Genomic DNA, 18,753 nt, shown 5'->3' with positions numbered 1-18,753 from the left:
TCAGATCTAGGATGTGTTTTGGGGGGTTGTATTTATTTTGGATAGCTGTCAAGGCTTCTTTGATTGGCACTTGGGTGAAGAGGGATACAACATCGAAGCTCACAAGTAGGTCACAGGGCTGTAAGTTTAGTTTACTTATGATCAGTTCTGGAGCTGGCAGCTGAGACCAGCCCATCCACTCAGAACACCCCCCCACCCAATCAGAACACACCCACCATTCAAAACACACTCCCACCCAATCAGAACACACTTGGTCCCCTACCCAATCAGAGCACACCTCCACAGAACACACCCCCTCTGGCAGTTTAAAAAAGAGGAACTAACAGCCACATGCTTCTCCTAGAAGAAGGAAGCTAAAGCCTGATGATGTCGGATGAGACTCCGTCGAAACGTTGCGCCCACACCTTTAGTTCTACGCGGGGAAAAACCCGAAAAACCAAGGATCCACATACAGGCACCCGCGAAAACCTCAGAAAACATATATATATATATATATATATATATATATATATATATATATATATATATATATATATATATATATATATATACTGTATATATATATATGTGTGTGTGTACTGTATATATATATATATATATATATATATATATATATATATATATATATATATACAAATTATTCAAATTGCTAATAAAGAATTTGGGAGGCTAAGATGATCATTTCGAACTCATTATGTTCTCATCAGTTAGTCATACCCTTTATCTGAGATTCGAACCCGGGCTGATTATATATCAGGCAGTGTTTTAACCTCCTGAGCCACGGGGTTCTTTCTCTCTTATATTAGCTGGAAGGCAAGGCAAATGTATGTTTAAGTATTTGTCAAGGCTTTTTGAATGGACCTTGCTAATTAACTCTTTCATTCCTGTTTTGGCCCGGCTCAGGGCTTATCCACAGGATATAGTCAACTATGACAGCTAGCCAGTACATATATATATGTACTGCAGTAGTCACAACAGTGACAGCTCATATTTGTGTAAATTTTATATATATAAATCTCTTTATATGTATTGTTCTTTTCTCCTTTTCAGAACAGGTAGCAGTGACCCCTACTGTATTGTGAAAATTGACAATGAAACAATAATTAGGTAAGCCAGAGCACTTTTTTTCCCTTTCCCTTGTTGAATTTTAAAAAGACCACAGTCAAAACTTGCCAGAATGGTATATTAATTTTACCTTCCCTTAAGCTCTCAGAGCAGGGCTACAGATGTTACATTACAGCCAGTCCTCAACGTATTACTACAATTGGAACCGGAAATTCCATCACTAAGCAGTGTGGTTGTTAAGTGAGTCACACACCTGATTTTATGATTTTTTTTGCCGCTGTCATTAAATGAAACATATGGTCATTAAAAGCAAATCCAGCTTTCCCCATTGATTTTCCTTGTCAGAAGAACCCTGGGAAAGTGGCAAATGGCTATCATGTGATCCAATTGTCATAAATACATGCTAGTTGCCAAGCACCAACTTTTGATCATGTGATCACAGGGATCCTGTGACTGTCTTAAGTGCAAGTACTATTCAAACCATGTTTTCATCATCATCGTAACTTTGGACGGTCACTAAATGATTGGCTGTAATTTGAGGATTATCTGTATGTCATGCCCACATGTACAAGGTGTTATGTGACTTCTATCCAGTCCCATATCTTGGAGGGGTGGAACGTTTTTCTATTTTCACACAGTGTGTACCTTGTGATATGTTTTCGATCACATAGCTGGCCAGAAGGGCACGTACTACCTGCCCAGTTTCATTCTTACAGGGAATTCTCAGATGTAATTAGTCACAGATGAACATCTGGCTTCCAACATCTGATGATTCCCAATAAGGATGAATCATGCAATGTTTGCCTTCTGGTGCTCTGTGGAACTGAATTAAAAACCCAGCCTAAAGAGACACCTGTTGTTTCACCAGCCTGGTGAAACTTTACTTGAAAGTTCGAAATCATAGTAACAATTGCTTTCAAGACATTGGTCTGCATCCACAATATTTTAGTCTTCATTGTACAGTAGATCGGTAAAAAAAGAAAAATCAAACTGAGGTGAGCCAACTCTACATAGCTGTATTAATTCTGTAACTGATATCTGAATGGCAAAATGGTCTATCCTAGTGCCAAGAATTAACTTGAGGGAATAAATCAGGGGAGAAATAAGCTGAAATAAACATGGTGACAGGATTTATGATAAGGCAACTAAAACGATACACAGGATTATTGAAACTATATATTTAACTGTTGCTAAGCAAATAAAATTGTCTTAATCTAATGTTTTGTAAAGAAAGATACGTTGGGGAAAGGGGAAATCAAATGAAATTAACATATGGAATATAGAAATTAATTGTTAAGGACTGTCTTATAAATGTTACCCAGACAACATTCTGTTTTATAATGATTTATGTTATGTTAAAAAATTCCAATAAAATATTTACAAAAAAAAAATCAGAAAAAGAGAAGAGGAACAAATTCAAAAAAAAAACCTTGAGGGAATAAATCCAACTCTTCCTTCTCTATCTGCTTAATCATTCGAGGTGAGCTATTCTGTAACCTTCCTAACATTTCTGTCTCCTGCCCTGAATCTGGAAAGAAATCTGACTATTTCAGGTTCATAGATTGTGGGTAACACCAACACTATAGGATTTGCCTGTTCAAAATAAATTCATAAAATAAAATACAGCCTCTTACCTAACAAGTTGACTACTCAGTGTTAAATATTTTTTTTTAAATTCCATTTATATCCCGCCCTTCTCTGAAGACTCAGGGCGGCTTACAAGCTTAGCAATAGCCTTCATTCTATGTATATGCCTGCTTATTAGGGCTTTCACACACACCCCAGCGGCATTATTACAAAGTCAGCTTATTGCCCCCAACAATCTGGGTCCTCAGTTTACCTACCTCGGAAGGATGGAAGGCTGAGTCAACCTTGAGCCTGGTGGGACTCAAACCTGCACTAATTGCAGGCAGCTGGTGTTACTTAAGGAGGCATTAGCCCACTGCTCCACCAAGGCTCTTCCTGGGGCTTTGCTGAAATTACTGGTAAAAATACATTGTTGTAGAAAAATGTATTATTGTTGGTTTATCTTTTTCTTTTCTTTAAAAAAACCCTCTTTTTGTTATATACAATCACTTTGGTGAGGGGAAATGGACCTTTGATTGATTTCCTCTTTCCCTCAGGACAGCCACGGTGTGGAAAACTCTCTTTCCTTTTTGGGGTGAAGAATATGAAGTCCACTTGTCTCCCAGTTTCCGTTGTGTATCCTTCTACGTGATGGATGAAGATGCACTGAGGTATATTATTGCTCCTTTTAGAGCGATCCCTTCTCCTTGTCCCCTGCCTTTAGTGACAACGCCTCACATCATGAAGCAGCCGTGGGACAACTTCCCTGCTGAGCGCATTTGCTGCACTGTGTATTTTTTAAGAGAGTAAGAAAAGTGTCTTTCACATTGGAGCTTGGCCCCTGGTGACTTCATGTAGGTATTCACGTAGTACAAAGTTATTTGAGATCTCCTCCTTCTCCTTCTCCTTCTCCTTCTCCTTCTTCTTCTCCTCCTCCTGTTTTCTTGAAAGTTCCCTTATCCAGGTACTCAAGAAGTTCCGCCCTTATTAGCTTTTCAAGCTATCTGAAGGGGACGGTTGTAGTGTGAGGAGCTCCTTTTCAGAATTCTTCATTCTAATCCTTGCTGGCTTCCTCCCTTTCAGGAGTAGGTATTTTGTGACCAATGATCACTGTCAGTCCCAATCAGGTTTTTGAAGGATAGGATTCTCCCTTCTTATTTTTTCTAAAGAGGATAAAACTGCATACAATACAACTCCAATCAAAGTCAGTGGATAATTGCATTATGCAACGTTTGCCCACTAGGTGGAATTAGATTTTGTTGGCTTGGGGATGGGTGACTGGATGGAGAAGAAGTGCTTTATATAGGCTTTTTAAAGAAATATATAGATTCCTCACAGGTGTTTCCTAGCATCTCCAGAGTTTCCAAGCAGGGTTAGGGTTATATGAGAAGAAGAAAGCAAATACATTGGCAGAGGAACAAATGTTTAAAAGGTGAGAGCAAAAGCAGAATCAGGTAACATTTTGAAAGAGTTGGTTCTAAAAGTCAATAAAGATTATTGTACAGGCCATTGTGACACAGAGGCAGTGATCTTGTTGTGGGTCCTCCTGGTTCCCACATAAAATATTAATATATTTTCAGCTCTAGGTTCCCCATCTGTATAATGTTGAAGTGCTGTGGGGTTGGCTATTTGGTTGGTGATGACACTTCATTTACCTTGTCTCGCCTTGTTTGTCTTCCTTGTATCAGCCGCGATGATGTCATTGGGAAAGTGTGCATCCCCCAAAGTTTGTTGGCCGAGCATCCAAAAGGTGAGATTTGATCTTGGCTGAGAAAGACATCTTTTCATTTGAATGAGTAAATGGAATGGATGCAGAAATGAATGTCATAATTTCTTCTCCTTTTTGAATCTACTGTTAGAACTATTTCCTGTCCAGGTATGCTATTTCTAAAAGCTGACTGATCAATACTTCTGCTTGCAAAGGGGGCACGATAGCTCAGTGTTAAAGATGCTGAGCTTGTCAGCTGGAAAGCTGACAGCCCGGGTTCAAGACCAAGTGACACATAACAGGGTGAGTTCCTGTTACTTGCCTCAGCTCCTAGCAATTCAAGAGCATGCAAATGCAAATAGATAAATAGGCACCACTTCGGCAGTCCGTGCCCCTCAGCGTATAGTCATATGGGCCACATAGCCATGGAATCATCTTCAGACGATGGCTCCTTTGGCTAAGAAATGAAGATGAGCAATGCCCCCTGGAGTCGGACACAACTTGCCTTTACCTTTTTGCTTGCAAGCCCCAAATCTAATTCATTTGCCTGAATAAAGAGGCAAGCTGAAAAGCTTGGAGACACTCACCTCATCTCACTTCATCCAGGGATATCATGGTTAAAGCTGGCTGGAGAGGTTGTAGCTCAGAAGAGGGGAGGAAAATCATTAGCTTTTGACAACAGCCAGATTTATTGGATGAGTTCACAGTAACTTGCTAAATCCAAGTTAATCAGACAAAATGTGGGTATCACAGAACATCTTGTGCTCCATATTATGCCTTCATTGGATCTTCTGGTTCACCCTTTGTGCTAAGCTAATGATAGGGTTCTCACAATGCACTGAATACAAAATCCTATTTTAACTATGTTGTGTGTGAACCATACATTTGTGGTGTCCTGTCTTGCTTATTCTTTAGTTTTTCCTTATTTTGTCTGGTCTTGCTTCAGCTTGTATTCAAACACATTGCTCAGAATAGAACCCAACATTCCAAGTGCAGTTAAACCAACACAGAATTCAGTGGAATTCTTAATTCCCCTCAGCTGAGTACTGGGGAATGCTGGCTGGGGAATTCTGGGAGTTGAAGTCCACACATCTTCAAGCTGCCAAGGTTCAGAAACACCATTCTAGATCACCCAGTATCTGTATTCTTGCTGTCTCCACTATCTCAGTGCTGATTTAGATGCTACATAACGTAAACTCCTGGGGCCTCTCTTCTCAGTCAAAGCCAACCAAGAATCTTTAGAGCTGCAAATAGTCTTAATTGCCATAACTTCTTCAGAGCAGAATCTCTTGCTTTTTCTTTTCTTTTTCCTCCCAGTTCTTGATGATCTGTCATTCTCTGTTTTTCAGCAGCAATCTGAACCACAGCAGAGAAGGGAAGACAATTTTCTTTTTAGCAGAACTCCCTCTTAATGTGCACAGAATGTTTATTTTATTTTATTTCAGTTCTTTTCTAATTTCCATGCTACACAGGAGCTAAAGAGAGAACGTGAGCTGCTTGCTTAAGAATCTGAGAGGATCTATTGGAAGCAAACTGACTCATCTTTGAGATGAGGGCAGGGAGAAATTCTCTCTCTGCAGCTAGAAAAGCTGTTGCTGGGGCTGAATTTGAAAGCTCTTTTGAAGGCAAAAAGGAGCATAGAAATTCTTTTCTTAGGATTCCAGTTCAAGTCTCCATTTGAAAATATTACAGAGCAGGTTGACCAGCTAGGGTTCAACATGTGCCTTAACCATGCGCTGGATTTTGTCAGCTCAGCTGGATATTTTTAAGTGTGTCTTGGAGTCAGTATTGACACTTGGTGACTGCCTGGACCTTCCTTGTTATGTTTTTTTTGCAACATTTTTTTGGAAGAGGTTTGCTCTTACCTTCTTCCTAGGGCTGAGAGAGAGGAACTGGCCCAACTCGCCCCGCTGGCTTCATGCCTAAGATAGGACTAGAACTCACAGTCTCTTGGTTTTAGGTAGGTTATGTTGCCTGTTTAACCTTCTTTTCCAAGAAAAGAGAATAAGCATTCTTCCTTTAGTAACCCCAACTTCCTTCTAGTTTAGGTGGGATTAGAATGGGGAACAACTGGGGATAAACAGTGGCTGTGTTCAAAACAACACCATTAAGTCAGTCAAAAAGGGAGCAGACAGGCTATACGTGGTTCCTATAAACTTTAGCTAGATACCTCTGTGTTTGTGCGTCTGTGTACGTGTGGTTTAATGTGCTTTGCAAACCCTCCTTGTGTTTTGTTTTTAGTTTATGGTTTATTTTATCATTCAGAAAATGAGTCATTTAGGTAACCAGGCGAAGCACATTGGGAGAACGCAGCTGTTGGTTTTGGGTTTTTCGCTAATAAATGAGCCACAAGGCAAGAAACAATGCAACGTATTTGGCTGCTGTACAACGTCACTGGCTGCTAACAAAAGGAGGTCCACAGTGCTGGAAAAGATTCAGTTTCATTAAGACTGGATGCAGGTGTTTTAAATAAAGAATCAGCCACTTTAATCCCCTAAACAGATTGGAAAAGGGCCGCTAGGAACTCGGAAAACTGCCCAATTGAATCATCTAGGAATTTGCCCCTTTGGCACCATCCTCTCCTTCAACATTGTGCAAAGCTGGCTTGTGATTTCAGCGTAATTAAGGGTTGTCCACATGTAGCCTGGGGTTCAAAGGCTGCTTCTAGCACCCTATATGTGATCTGCCACACTTCCAGATCACACTGCTGTTATTCAGTGATAAAACAACCAAATTCGGTCAGTGTAAATGCAGGCCATTTGGAAGGTGGGAAGTCTTGGTGGGGGGGTGGGGGAGGTGAACAGATTGACCTGCTTAGAGATGACTCAGCATAATAGAACAATTCTAAGTGGCCCTGTGGAAAACACAGAAGGCCCAGTTGCAGCCCCAGACATTTTAAATAGTATTTAACCCTGGTCAGCCCCACTAGGTAGACCAGGCCATGAAATCTACTCCATGGGAAGGTGAAAACTACTTTTATTGTAATGAAATTGGCGAAAATAGCAGAATGCTGCAAGTCTGATTACACTGTGCAGGTAATCCTCGACATACAACTGAGCTCAAAATTTCTGTTGTTAAGCAAGACAGTTGTTAAATGAGCTTTGCCCCATTTTACAACCTTTCGTGCCACAGTTGTTAAGTGAATCTCTGCAGTTGTTACGTTAGTAACGTGGTTGTTAAATCAATCTGGCTTCCCTGTTGACTTTTCTTGTCAGAAGGTCACAAAAGGGGTTCACATGATCCCAGGATTCTGCAACTGTCAAAAGTACATGCCAGTTGCCAAGCGTCCAAATTTTGATCACATGACTGTGGGGATGCTGCGATGGACATTAAGTATGAAAAATGGTCATAAGCCACATTTTTCAGTGCCATTGTAACTTCGAATGGTCACTAAATGAATGGATATAAGCCGAGGACTACCTGGTTATATGCGCAGTGAATTAGGCTACCATTTTGTGCAAACCTGTGGTGGCTTATTCAGTAACCCAAGATTAATCAATGCACAACTTTGTGCAGCATGTGTAAACCAAATGGTAAGCAAGAAACTTTCCTGGAGGAACTTTCTATTTCAGCCCATCCTACCTCACAGATTGCAGGAGGATATAACTGTGGCAGGGAGCAAATGAATGCTGTCTTGGAAACTAGAAGGAAAGCCAGCATCAAACTTTAAACAATAGATGATAATCAAGCTATGGGGTGGGAATGAAATGTCAAGAAAGTGTTGGATAATCTTCTTGAAGTCTCACCTTGCACCATCCCTGCAGGGTAGACTCTGCTGTTGTTCTTATCTTACAAATTTAGTCCCCCCCCCCTTCTCTTCATGCTCCTGTTCTTAGGCTACAGTGGTTGGTTGAACCTCATGGAAATAGACCCTGATGAGGAAGTGCAAGGAGAAATCCACCTGCAGATGGAGATCATCGACAGCAGTGCGGCAAGGAAGTTGCGCTGCATTGTGTTTGATGCCAGGTAAAGTAGAGGCCAGGAAAGAGCAGAGGGTCTTGCAAGGAGGCAGCGTTGGGAATAATAATAATAATAATAATAATAATAAGAAGAAGAAGAAGAAGAAGAAGAAGAAGAAGAAGAAGAAGAAGAAGAAGAAGAAGAAGAAGAAGAAGAAGAAGTTGGAAGGGACCTTGGAGGTCATCTAGTCCAACCCCCTGCTCAGGCAGGAAACCCTATACCATTTCAGACAAGTGGCTGGCTAGTCTCTTCTTAAAAACTTCCAGTGTTGGAGCATTCACCACTTCTGGTGGCAGGTTGTTCCACTGGTTAGTTGTTCTAACTGTCAGGAAGTTTCTCCTTAGTTCTAGGTTGCTTCTCTCCTTGACTAGTTTCCATCCGTTGCTTCTTGTCCTTTCTCCAGGTGCTTTGGAGAATAGCTTGACTCCCTCTTCTTTGTGGCAGCCCCTGAGATACTGGAACACTGCTATCATGTCACCCCTCACCCTTCTCTTCATTAAACTACACATACCCAATTCCAGCAACCGTTCCTTATATGTTTTACCCTCCAGTCCCCGAATCATCTCTGTTGCTCTTCTCTGTACTCTTTCTAGAGGCTCGACATCTTTTTTACATCGTGGTGACCAAAACTGGATGCAGTATTCCAGGTGTGGCCTTACCAAGGCATTGTAAAGTGGTATTAGTACTTCACGCAATCTTGATTCTATCCCTCATTAACTCATTGGAGAAAGCAGGGGAAGGAAGAAAGAGAAGATGAGGTCAGAACTCCAAATAACTCCAATGTTCATGGCCAATTGCTGGTTGAACTGTATGTTTTCCTCCTGTTTTTAAAATTGTTTAAGTCCACATAACAAGCAATACCTGATGGAAGACCACCAGAAAAATCCTAGAGCTGGAGGCCAAAATAGATTTTTTAAAAATTCTGGAAGAAGGCCAAGATAGCAGTGTTCCAATATCTCAGGGGCTGCCACAAAGAAGAGGGAGTCAAGCTATTCTCCAAAGCACCTGAAAGCAGGACAAGAAGCAACGGATGGAAACTAGTCAAGGAGAGAAGCAACCTAGAACTAAGGAGAAACTTCCTGACAGTTAGAACAATTAACCAGTGGAACAACCTGCCTCCAGAAGTGGTGAATGCTCCAACACTGGAAATTTTTAAGAAGAGACTGGACAGCCATTTGTCTGAAATGGTATAGGCTTTCCTGCCTGAGCAGGGGGTTGGACTAGATGACCTCCAAGGTCCCTTCCAACTACTTCTTCTTCTTCTTCTTCTTCTTCTTCTTCTTCTTCTTCTTCTTCTTCTTCTTCTTCTTCTTCTTCTTCTTCTTCTCCTCCTCCTCCTCCTCCTCCTCCTCCTCCTCCTCCTCCTTCTTCTTCTTCATCATCATCATCATCATCATCATCATTATTATTATTATTATTATTATTATTATTATTATTCCCTTCAAAAAAGAAAAAGAAGGATAGGAGGTGTCCACATAGACCAGTGTTTTTCAACCTTGGCAGCTTTAAGCTAAGTGGACTTCAGCTCCCAGAATTCCCCACCCAGCAATACCGATGTGCAGAGTTGGAGTTGAGATCTGCTTAAGGAATTCTGTAGCTTTACCCAGGTTTGACTAATCCTGAAACATTCAACAGCTCTATCCCTGCTGAATGACCGTCCACAGAAAATCTCAAGATTGAAAAGCTACAATTGTGGGAGCAAGACTTCCCAGAGGAAGCCAAGGAAAACCACTTCCATATTTTTGCACCAAAGACCACATGATCACCAGGAGTGAGGTTCAACTCCATTTCATAGCCGCCTTGAACTATGCCCGCTCTAAGAGCAATTTATAACGATCCCAAATTCTACAATTCTCTGTTCCTTTGTTTTGAATTTCTGTTTCCAGTAGGATGGAAACAAATACCAGGAGAAAAACATCAGGCAAATTATACTCAGTTTGGGAAGGTTGTAGAAGAGGACGTTAAAATTTGTTCTTAATGTTATTTTTGTACATTTAAAACATTTTTAGAGTTTACAAAGTGGTGAGGATCTCACCAGATTTGTCTTTAGGTGTCATGGTATTTCGGAGGGCACCTGTTCCTTTACATCAGGCAGGTTGCTCCAACCTGAGGCCTCCTGAGACCACGTTAAGTGAGAATTCTGGGAGTTTAATCCATTTTTAGGCAACCACGTCGAGACAAGGCTACTGTGAAATATGGGAAGTATCTTAACATACTGCAGTTATCAGATCAGTTCTTAAAATTATTGCCTGTTGATGCATTATATAACCAGCTACATTTGGTTAGTATTAATGTCTGGCTCAGTATGTTGGGCAAAGTCAGTTTTTTTGGATAATTTATAATTTGAACCTGGGAATAGAATGCATTATTTCACGAGGTTATACATGCTGTTTAAACCAGGTAAGGTTAAAAAGAAAAGGGAAACCCAAAGAGAAATGGGAACGTTATCTATCCAAAAAAAAGTACCCTAAAATAAATTCTAGCATTCTTGAAAATTGCAACATTAGGGTAAGATTTCAGCTTGATCCTGTTCCTGGGGCCTTTGAATGTTCTTTCTTTTAGTTTCCATTTTTTTCTTCCTTTATTATGCGCGATGTGCAAAACCAAACCTAAACCTGCTTAGCATTAGCAAGATTTCCACCTCATTTTCTTTCATTTCTTTCATTTATTATGAAAGAAATGAAAGGCTCCAACTGGTACAGAATGCGGCCGCGAGAGTTGTGTTGGGAGTCTCCCGATACTCCCATGTTACACCTCTGCTCCGTGAGCTGCATTGGTTGCCAGTTGTCTTCTGGGTGAGATTCAAGGTACTGGTAATGGTGTTTAAGGCCCTACATGGCATGGGTCCGGAGTACCTTAGGGAGCACCTGCTGCCGGCATCAACTTCCCTCCGCCCTGTGCGTTCCCACAGAGAGGGCCTCCTCAGGGTGCCACCGGTCAGAGAATGTCGATTGGTGGCCCCCAGGGGGAGGGCCTTCTCTGTGGGTGCCCCGGAGCTATGGAATCGGTTACCGGTTGAGCTCCGGATGGCGCCCGACCTTCGCTCCTTCCGTCGCGATCTAAAGACATTCTTATTTGAACAAGCCGGCCTGGCCTGATGGGGGATGGGGGGGGTTTATTGTTATTTTAATATTTGTATTTACTGTTTTTAGTTGGGCATATACTTAATCCCTTTTAACTTTTGTATCTCTGTATTTTTTATGCTTGCCCTGTTCACCGCCCTGAGTCCTCCAGGAGAAGGGCGGTATATAAATAAAATTAGTAAATTAAATTATTAAATTTCCTGCGATACAAAACAGAGGGTTGTTTACAGTTTCTAGACTTATTTTACAAGAGCTCTGCTGCCAGAATTTCTTAGAAGTCACTGTGATTTCCGAATGTCCTGTTGTTTTCAGGTCTTAAGCTTCCAACTAGCTTTAGACACTTGGCCAAACCTTTCCTGTCTGAGAACATTTTGAGCTGGTATAGCTTTCTTGTTCTATGTGCCCTAATCTCAATAAAAAGGAGCTTGACAATAAGGAACTGTGCCTAGCAACCTAAAATCAAAGGAATGACCACTAAATAAGCAATTTACAGTATTTGGCTCAGTGTTTCTCAACCTCAGCAACTTGAAGATGTGTGAATAATCATTCTGGGAACTGAAGTCCACACATCTTAATGTCATTGAAGTTGAGCAACACAAGTCTAGGCCAATCTCTCCCAGTCTGCTGTCTTCTAGCTAGATTGCCTTCCATCTCTGCAGGTTTTTAAGAAAAGATTGGACAGCCATTTCTCTGGAATGGTATAGGGTCTCCTGTTTGAGCAGAGGGTTGGACTAGAAGACCTCCAAGGTCCCCTCCAACTCTGTTGTTCTGTTCTGTTCTATTAAATTCCCAAATGGGCGTTACTGAGAATTGGGGGAATTTGTCCACATATCTAGAACACATCCTGGGGTTCTGAGTGTTTTGTGGCAGGCTTCTGCCTTAACCAAAGAAAAATAATTTAAAGCCTGGCTACCATAACAGAGCAGACTGTTTTATTAGGGTAAAATTGGAGCAAGGATCGAAAAATATGAGTTTGACTAGGAAAAAATGTATATTTTCCCCCCCTTGCTTTCTGCAAGCAAAGGATCTGACGATATGAATCAGAACTGTGTACTTTTCCATTTCCTTCCTTTTCTTGAGCCTTGGAATCCATCAGGTCACTGCTGGATACAAGCATCCTATATTTTTTCATTAAAATAAACCCCAGCCTGTAATTGAAGGAAATCACTTTGAAATTACAAGCTGCCTCTATGAGTAGTGATTTTCTGTTTGAACATTACACAGAGTGTCACCAGGAAGGGGTGAGTGAGAAAGAAGAAAGCGAGGGAGGGCAGTCTCCTTGCAGGATGTATGTTATTATTTTCAAAGGCCTTTTGATGGAAACGGCCAAAGAGATTCTGGAGGGACCATACTGGAGCAGAAAGTTTCGTGCCTTTATTGAAGATTTTACCATTGTTCATTCGTGTTCCATTCTTCTGAACCACACAACTCTCAAAATTCCTCTTTGTTTATTGTCCCAGGCGATCTTCCTGTTTTATAGACCTGTGTAATTAGAGTGAGAAAAAAACCCTCTTGCAATTAAAAGACCCAGGGGCAATTGGATGGGGTGGGCAAGATAAAACCAAACAGAGTGTGTCTGAACAGTTGCAATCTTTCAAGGGTTCAGAGCTAGAGGGACATACTGGAAATCACAAGGAAGTCAGGACAATGCTATTTTGCACAGTTACCAAAACAGAAAAAAACCAAACCAAACCAAAATAAAAATGCTTGGAAGACTAAAGTATTGATTCCCAAAGGAGACAGATTGTTATTTATCTTTATGGAGTTATTGGTATAAGAATTCTCTAGAATGGGGGTCCTCAACCCCTGGGCTGCAGCCCACTACTGGGCCGTGACCTATTTGCAACCAGGCTGTGTGAACGGTGGGGTGGCGCGCATGTGCACGCACAGCTCAACCGGTGTAAGTGGCAGGCTGGTGCGCATGCATGTACTCACAGCTCACACAGCTTGGGGAGAGAGAGGAACCGGGCAACATGAGTGGCAGGCCGGCACACGTGCAGCTCAACTAGTTGAGCTGTGTGTGCATGAACGTGGATGCCGGCCTGCTGCTTGCGTGAGCCAAGCTGCATGTGCGCATGGGCCCACCACTCAAGCAGCCTGGTTCTCTTCTCCCCACCCAGCTGGGCTGCCAAGCCACAAAGGTTGGGGACCAGTGCTCCAGAAGACTGACTTGCCCTTAGATTTCCTGTATTCTTCAAGAGTGTCTATGACAGTGTACAAGAGTCTGCAGGTGGAAGTGCACCAATTTGATCGTGGGTACTGCAAGGTTAAGAGAGCTAGTTTGGTGTAGTGCTTAAAACATCAGATTAGAAACTAAAAGACCGGGAGGCACAAAGCCAGCTTCCTCTAAGCCTTAGGAATGAGGTCATAGCAAACCACTTCTGAAAAACCTTGCCATGGAAACTGCAGGGCCTTGTCCAGGCAAGTGACCCAGAATTGGACACAATTTCCAGGTCGTATTCAAGAGTTTGCCAAAAGTATATGGCAGACTTTAGTTTTTCAGGACTTGAACTTGTCTTAATTTTTTCTTATATTCATGCAAATAGGACCTTCAGCATCTGTAACCTTCCTTCTCCTCTATCCCTTTCCTTCAAGGGATTTAGCTCGGAAAGATCGGAATGGCGCTTCTGATCCTTTTGTCAGAGTCCGCTATAACAGCAAAATTCAGGAGACTTCGGTGAGTTGAGATTGTGAGGGGGAGAAGAAGAAGATGGGACTACACCAGTTTTTGAAACTGAAGTTGATTCTGTCCAACTTTGGCTTACAATTTATTAAGGCCCAACGTACTACAGGCAGTCCTTGACTTATGGCCACAATTGGGACCAGAATTTCTATTGCTCAGTTGTTAAGTGATTCACATCCAATTTATGATCATTTTTTCCACAGATTTATTTTATTAGATCTATAAAACTGACCATTGGAAAGACCTAAGGCAGCTTAAATTAAAAATTCAGCAAAAACAAGGTGCAAAAGGTTTTTAAAAACTCAACACTTCGATGAAATACATAAAGTTTCAAATCTCATAATTCCCAGTCTGGAGAGATTTGGTTTGCTGGACTAGAAAAATCATATGTATTATACAGAACCCATGGCCAGCCATAAACACACACACGAGAGAGAGAGAGAGAGAGGGAGAGGGAGAGGGAGAGGGAGAGGGAGAGGGAGAGAGAGAGAGAGAGAGAGAATAGATGGATGGATAATAGGTAGATGGATGGATGGATCAATAATAGATAGATAGATAGATAGATAGATAAATAGATAGATAGATAGATAGATAGATAGATAGATAGATGATAGATAGATAGATAAGATAGCTAGATAGATGATAGAACACAGTCAGACAGAGAGACAGAGACACAAAAGTGTGTGTGTGTGTGTGTGTGTGTGTGTGTGTGTGTGTGTGTGACTGGCCAAGGGTTCTGTTTGCTTATATAGCGGGATCATTAAAAAAGAAAGTTTCTGCTACAGCTTCCATTACTATAAGTAGTCCTTGACTTACAATCATAAATGGGACTAAAATTTCCATTGTACGTCAGTTGTTGTGTTCACAAGTTGAGTTGGACTAAATTTTACAACATGTTTTACAGTGATTGTTAAGCCAATTCAGCTTTCCTAACGGGCAGGTTTTGCCAGAAAACTGCAAAAAAAAATTGCATAATCATGTTACCACGGGATGTTGCAACCTATTGTGAATACAAGGCAGCTGCCAAACAACCAAATTGCGATCGTGTGACTGGTGGTCATAAGTAAAGACCATAGTCACTTTTTCCAAGGCCATCATAACTTTGAAACCCCATGAAACAAAGGGTTGTATGTTGAGGAGTACTTGTAGGTGCTAATGTTGAGTGGAGTGAAATAGGGAAAGGTGTTGCATTCATTTAGGGTTGTGACCTTCCCTACTGGTCAGCCTCCAAAGATTCATTTAACCATAACCCTCCATCTATCTTCCCCAGCCAGCGCAATTCGTTATTATGTTACTGGGGCATAGAGGAGTTGTAATCTGGCATCATTGGAACATCTCCCATCTTAGGCAGGCTGCCATATCCCTTCTAGGATTTCCCTGATACACTTAGTCCTTGACTTACGACCTTCCATTTAGTGACTATTCAATGTTACAACAACACGAAAAAGGTGATGCGCTATGGTCTGATCAGTTTTCACACTTACGACTTTTGCAGCATCCCCACGGTCATGTGATCAAAATTCAGACGCTTGGCAACTGACTCATAGTTGTAACGGTTGCAGTGTCCTGGAGTCATGTGATCACCTTTTTCGACCTTCCAGCAAGCAAAGTCAATGGGAAGTCCTGATTCACTTAACGGCCGTGTTACTGTCTTAACAACTGCAGTGACTCATTTAACAACTGTGACGAGAAAGGTCATAGAACAGGGCAAAACCCACTAAACAACTGCCCTTGCTTAGCCACCGAAATGTTGGGCTCAACTGTGTCTGTACGTTGAGGACTACCTGTGCAATGGAATTGGCTTCCCACTTCTTTAGACTCTGCTCTTTCTTCTCCAGGTGATCAAAAAGTCTTGCTACCCCAGATGGAATGAGACCTTTGAGTTTGACCTGGATGAGTCAGCCACAGAAAAGCTCTGTACTGTTGAAGTCTGGGATTGGGATCTTGTCAGCAGGAATGATTTTTTGGGGAAGGTGAGTTGAAAAAAAGAAAAAAAGAAAAAAGGACAGATTGAAGGTAGGTTAGCGCATCTGAGGAGCAAGGAAGGAGGCTGCTCTGTTGAAAGACTGTCTTGCTCTTACTATATTTAGAAACTCTAACTTGAGAACCGGGAGGAGAGCAATAACCCGAAGTAGCTGCTTGCAAATTCTTGTGACTAAGACGTGGGATATGAAGGTCTGAAAAGTAAACATGACTGCAGTTGAAATCATCAAGTTCTTGACTGTTTGCACTGCCTCAAACATAGTGCTATGGCAAATCTAGACAGCACACTAAAAAGCAGAGACATTACCTTGCCAACAAAAGTGTGTATAGTCAAGGCCATGGTTTTCCCAGTTGCAATGTATGGCTGTGAAAGTTGGACCGTAAGAAAGGCTGAGCGCCAGAGAATTCAGGCCTTTGAACTGTGGTGCTGGAGAAGACTCCTGCGAGTCCATTGGACTGCAAGGCGATCAAACCGGTCAGTCCTAGAGGAGATCAACCCTGACTGCTCTTTAGAAGGCCAGATCCTGAAGCTAAATCTCAAATACTTTGGCCACCTAATGAGAAGGAAGGACTCACTGGAGAAGAGCCTAATGCTGGGAAAGATCGAGGGCAAGAGAAGAAGGGGACGACAGAGAATGAGGTGGCTGGACGGAGTCACTGAAGCAGTAGGTGTGAGTTTAAATGGACTCCAGAAGATGGTAGAGGACAGGAAGGCCTGGAGGAACGTTGTCCATAGGGTCGCGATGGGTCGGACACGACTTCACAACTAACAACAGCAAGATGATGCTGGTGTTTGTTTCTTTGTTTTTTCACTGTCTTCCTTCTTTTTTTTTCTTAGTGCACACCTAAAAGAAAGGAGTTTTGATAATAACACTGGGGCCTATCTATCTAAAAGCACGGGTAGAGACCCATTGTACAAAGCCATGGCTTGCTTTAGCCTGAGTTATTTATTATGTTTTACCTTAATCAGTTTTCCAGAAAGAAATAGGAAAAAAAATACAAAAAATGGGAAGGAAGCACATGAGAAACTACAAAACAAAACTTAAATAAAATCAGAAAAGGTGGAAACTATCTAGATGTGTCACATATCAATCAAATGTCAAAGCGATATCTAATCTACCTAAAGGGATAGCATAAAATAAAAAAATAACAATTATCTAATGTTAGAGAAGATCATAACATCTATGTCACAGAAAGACAAACCCAGTTTATTAGTGGATAAAATTGCCTTTTCAAAAATGTATCTCTTGAACGCAATCCTTTATAACCAAAATAGTACTATTTTTTGTAATATATTTTATGGATTTTTTTAAAACATAAATCACAATAATTGGTGAACAGTGTGTTGCCTGGGTTACATTTATAAAAACAATCATTAACAATTGATTTCTATAATCCATAATCCACATAATGGTTTTAGTTGATTTCTTCTTTTACCAAAATATCCTCTTTTGCAAACATTGAGTTGATTAAACATTGAGTTAATTAATTAAACAATTCTTATTGTTTTGATAGATAACAATTATATATATATATATATATATATATATATTTACCAATATTCCTAAAAATAATAATCACATCAGTATATTTCTTTTCTATCCAATCATTCTGGTTGCGTTATCATAGATCCTGTTACAGTCCTTATTTTAATTTGTTTCTCCCACCAAATTCTAGGTATTCTTACTGGTTAAGATTTTCTCAAAAATTAATTACATTTAAAAATTTAACTCTATTTTTCCATATGAACCATCTCACACTTTTACATTTCTTAAGGAATAGATAAAACAATGGGGAAAAAAGAAAGGAGAGCAAGAGTAAAGGAACATAAAAAATAACATACTACTTAAAATATATATTCCTCCTAAGCTAATATATATTTATATCCTAAATTTCTTATTCTTTTTAACCATAATTAAAAATATGCTTAATCTTTAAACATTCCATTTAATACATCTAGTCATCTAGTCCTTTAAAGGCAAAGGTAAAGGTTCCCCCGCACATGCGTGCTAGTCGTTTCCAACTCTAGGGGCTCATCTCCGTTTCAAAGCCAAAGAGCCAGCGTTTGTCTGAGGACATCTCCATGGTCATGTGGCCGGCATGACTAGACGCCAAAGGCACACGGAACGCTGTTACCTTCCCACCGTAGTGGTCCCTATTTTTCTACTTGCATTATTACGTGCTTTAGAACTGCTAGGTTGGCAGAAGCTGGGACGAGTAACAGGCGCTCACTCTGCTATGTGGCACTCGGGATTCAACCCGCCAAACTGCCGATCTTCTGATCAACAAGCTCAGCGTCCTAACCCACTGAGCCACCGTGTCCCTTATCTAGTCCTTTAACTCCTATTCAAAACATTTTTTATCCATTATAATTTTCTTAAATTCAATCACATTTAAGTATCTAAAACATTTCCTTTATCTAAGTCATTTCAACGTTTTTATATTACTCATGCTACTTTTTTTATTAACCTTTTATTTATTTGTTGAATAAACGGTTGGGCTCTCACAATACCCAAGCCCAAACCAGTAAGCCACATAGTGTAATGTGTGAATGGATTCTTATCTTTTAACATTTCGGCAATGCCTGGAAAAATGTCACTGCATAATTCATGATGAGTCACAGTACCACAAAGCAGACTGTCTTCCTTTGTTACTAGATCACTGCAGAGTCATCTTTACCGTTTATTTATTAGATTTATTTGCCA

General features: G+C 40.8%; 1 protein-coding gene across 3 annotated transcripts in view; it reads left to right on the top strand.

Annotated features, from left to right (window-relative positions):
* The window catches only part of RASA4B (RAS p21 protein activator 4B), a 78,434-nt gene that overhangs the window by 38,376 nt on the left and 21,305 nt on the right, over window positions 1-18,753 (top strand). The window contains exons 2-7 of one of the 3 annotated variants that reach the window (XM_083379508.1): window positions 1,051-1,107; window positions 3,189-3,302; window positions 4,320-4,381; window positions 8,176-8,305; window positions 13,978-14,059; window positions 15,904-16,038. In XM_083379508.1, coding sequence (XP_083235634.1) covers window positions 1,051-1,107; window positions 3,189-3,302; window positions 4,320-4,381; window positions 8,176-8,305; window positions 13,978-14,059; window positions 15,904-16,038 — 580 coding nt within the window. Of the gene's footprint in view, window positions 1-1,050; window positions 1,108-3,030; window positions 3,486-4,319; window positions 4,382-8,175; window positions 8,306-13,977; window positions 14,060-15,903; window positions 16,039-18,753 lie in introns of those variants that run through there. The other 2 variants (XM_083379509.1, XM_083379510.1) reach the window with 2 other exon arrangements.

This window comes from Vipera ursinii, assembly GCF_947247035.1.
Source record: "Vipera ursinii genome assembly, chromosome: 1".
In the NCBI taxonomy this organism is placed as follows: Eukaryota; Metazoa; Chordata; class Lepidosauria; order Squamata; family Viperidae; genus Vipera; species Vipera ursinii.
Note: the sequence above shows the minus strand (reverse complement) of the source record. Positions and strands in the feature narration are given on the sequence as shown.